General features: G+C 41.5%; 1 protein-coding gene across 1 annotated transcript in view; it reads left to right on the top strand.

The window, feature by feature from the left end:
* The window catches only part of LOC125040066, an 8,097-nt gene that overhangs the window by 3,311 nt on the left and 2,286 nt on the right, over positions 1–2,500 (top strand). Inside the window, exons 2-6 of the mRNA XM_047634519.1 lie at positions 1–257; positions 607–779; positions 949–1,102; positions 1,254–1,492; positions 1,863–2,500. The exon at positions 1–257 is cut by the window's left edge and continues 1,097 nt beyond it; the exon at positions 1,863–2,500 is cut by the window's right edge and continues 2,286 nt beyond it. Of these exons, the coding sequence (XP_047490475.1) occupies positions 1–257; positions 607–779; positions 949–1,102; positions 1,254–1,492; positions 1,863–2,500 (1,461 nt within the window). The remainder of the gene's footprint in view (positions 258–606; positions 780–948; positions 1,103–1,253; positions 1,493–1,862) is intronic.

Below are 2,500 nucleotides of genomic sequence, written 5' to 3'. Positions count from 1 at the left end.
ATTTCCGAGAGGTGCTGGTTAAGCCAGAGTGCCCCTTGATATCCCTGGGTGAAATACCCGAGGAAGAATTTCTAGGAGAGGACGACAGTGAGAATGAAGAACAAGGAAGACCGAGGAGGAAGTCAGCAAAAAAGGCAAGACTGAGATGGAAAAACATTCATGAAGTAGATGACATTGGAAAATTGAAAACCAAGAAACCAAAAAGATTGCAGATCCAGCCAAGAGAAAAAGGAAACTGCATGTTAGAAAAAGTCATGGTAAGGGCTAGTTTCTCTCTCTCTCTCTCTCTCTCTCTCTCTCTCTCTCTCTCTCTCTCTCTCTCTCTCTCTCTCTCTCTCTCTCTCTCTCTCTCTCTCTCTCTCTCTCTCTCTCTCTCTCTCTCTCTTTCTCTCTCTTTCTCTCTCTCTCTCTCTCTCTCTCTCTCTCTCTCTCTCTCTCTCTCTCTCTCTCTCTCTCTCTCTCTCTCTCTCTCTCTCTCTCTCTCTCTCTCTCTCTCTCTCTCCCAAATATTTTATAAATGGCATGAATAGAATCTGATTAAAAATTGTTGAATCCATATTTATATGTTTCTTTCCTCAATTATGTTTCATCAACTTTCTCCCCCAGCCCTCAATACCCAAAGAACCGGGGCCCAGTACACTTCCCTTATGGGCGCAGCGACTAACCTCAGTGCGCCTGGTGGATGACATGTGGGTTGTGGGTGTGGCCTCCAGCAGCTCTGTCCTGCATCAGACTCTCGAAGGTCACTCGCGCAGTGTTCTGTGTGACTACATCAAAAGGTGGGGCACAGAGACAGTGGCAAGGGCAAAAGAAAAGAAAACATGTCAGTTGTGTTATATGATTTTATAATGTGTGTGTATATATGTGTCTATGTATCTGTGTATCTATATGTAACTGAGCATTTTTTCTGTACAAGGGTTATTGTCATAGTTGTGTTTCTTTCCTCAGTCATCCAAGCAGCTTGGAACAGCGACATCGCACGCGAGCACAGGTGAGCCGCATAATGTGGCATCACCAGAGAATTATGTTCGATGGCGTTCCTTTCACCATTGTATCCTCAGATGATCTGAAGTGTGCTTTTGGCATGAACTATAAGATTAAGGTCAGTAATTAATTGGGATAATTGAAAAATTATATTCTTTTCTTCAAAAGTAATTTCATATATATATATATATATATATATATATATATTTTTTTTTTTTTTTTTTTTTTTTTTAACATATGATGCTCATCATACTTACATTTATTTGCAGAGAAAAGGCACCGATTCCACAGCTGAAGGGAAATTAGCGACCAATAAAGTAGAGGAGGAGTTTGTTGAGGAAGAACCTATAGGAAGCTGTACAGAGTTGAAGGAGGGAGGGGGGGGAGGGCAGCCAGGGAAAGAGCAGATCACAAAAATTGCAGACACAAATAACCAGCCAAAGAAGAGGTACAAGGATGTGACATATACCTCTTGCACTGCCAGGATTACTGTCAAAGTCATTGTCAAGTGAGTGTGAATATACTACTCTTTGTATCTTGTGGGGCTTCCTCATATAAATGTTCTTACTGTTTTTTTTATCATACTTTTGAGGGCACTAATATCATGTAAACATTGAAAAGGATTTTATGTGAAAGAATAATAAGAAATAAAAAATCTGATTTTTAATAACTTTAACTTTGTTATAGCAAGATTACAGTTTCATTCTTACACATTATTACCTCAAGGAAGGTAATATTTCTCCCTTCATGACTACTAAGAAAGTCATTTTCCTCTTAAATTTATTGTATGTTTGATAAGAATTTTCTTCCCCATATCTAAATGGCAGGATTAGTAATAATAGTGATAAAATCAACTTGTCTATTTTCTCATCACACAGGTATCCTGGTTATGCAGTATCCCCAAGTGCAACTGCCAAGGAGCGAAAAGTGATGCTGAAGACCCTGCGAAGAGACATAGAGCAGGGTCTAGCACTAGAGAAGGAGGAGCTGTACCACGTAACAATGCCCCTCAGTTCCGTCCACAATCACCCACTACAGGGCAAGTCCCGGGGCGTCCACCCCTCCATCACCAACAAGATCAAGGAGCTTGTCTCAAAGGGAATCACAGCCCCCAAGGTTATAAAAGGTCTTCTAGATGATCATGTCAAGAAGCAACACTTTGAGGACATGGTTGTTCCCCATGATGATGATAGGGCATATTACCCTCGGCTCAAGGACATTGCAAATCTTGTTTATACTCAGTGCAAGAAGATGGGCATTTCTGCAAAGAGGAAGGCAGTGCAAGAGCAGCCAGCTCTGGACACAACTCAGAAGAAGAGAAAGAAACATAAGAAAGTTCGAGTTGAAGACGAAAATGAAGCAGAGGGATCAGACAATGTGATTGGAGACAGCATGCCCTTGCAGGCCTCGACTCTCCAGGAAGCTGTTCAGACATTTTGTACAGATGATCCTGACAGAGGGAGTAGCATGGGAGGAGTGAGTGAACGAGAGTGTTTGCCGCCTGAAAATCTGACAA

Source organism: Penaeus chinensis, chromosome 28, assembly GCF_019202785.1.
Source record: "Penaeus chinensis breed Huanghai No. 1 chromosome 28, ASM1920278v2, whole genome shotgun sequence".
NCBI lineage: Eukaryota > Metazoa > Arthropoda > Malacostraca > Decapoda > Penaeidae > Penaeus > Penaeus chinensis.
This window is presented reverse-complemented; position numbering and strand designations above follow the sequence as displayed.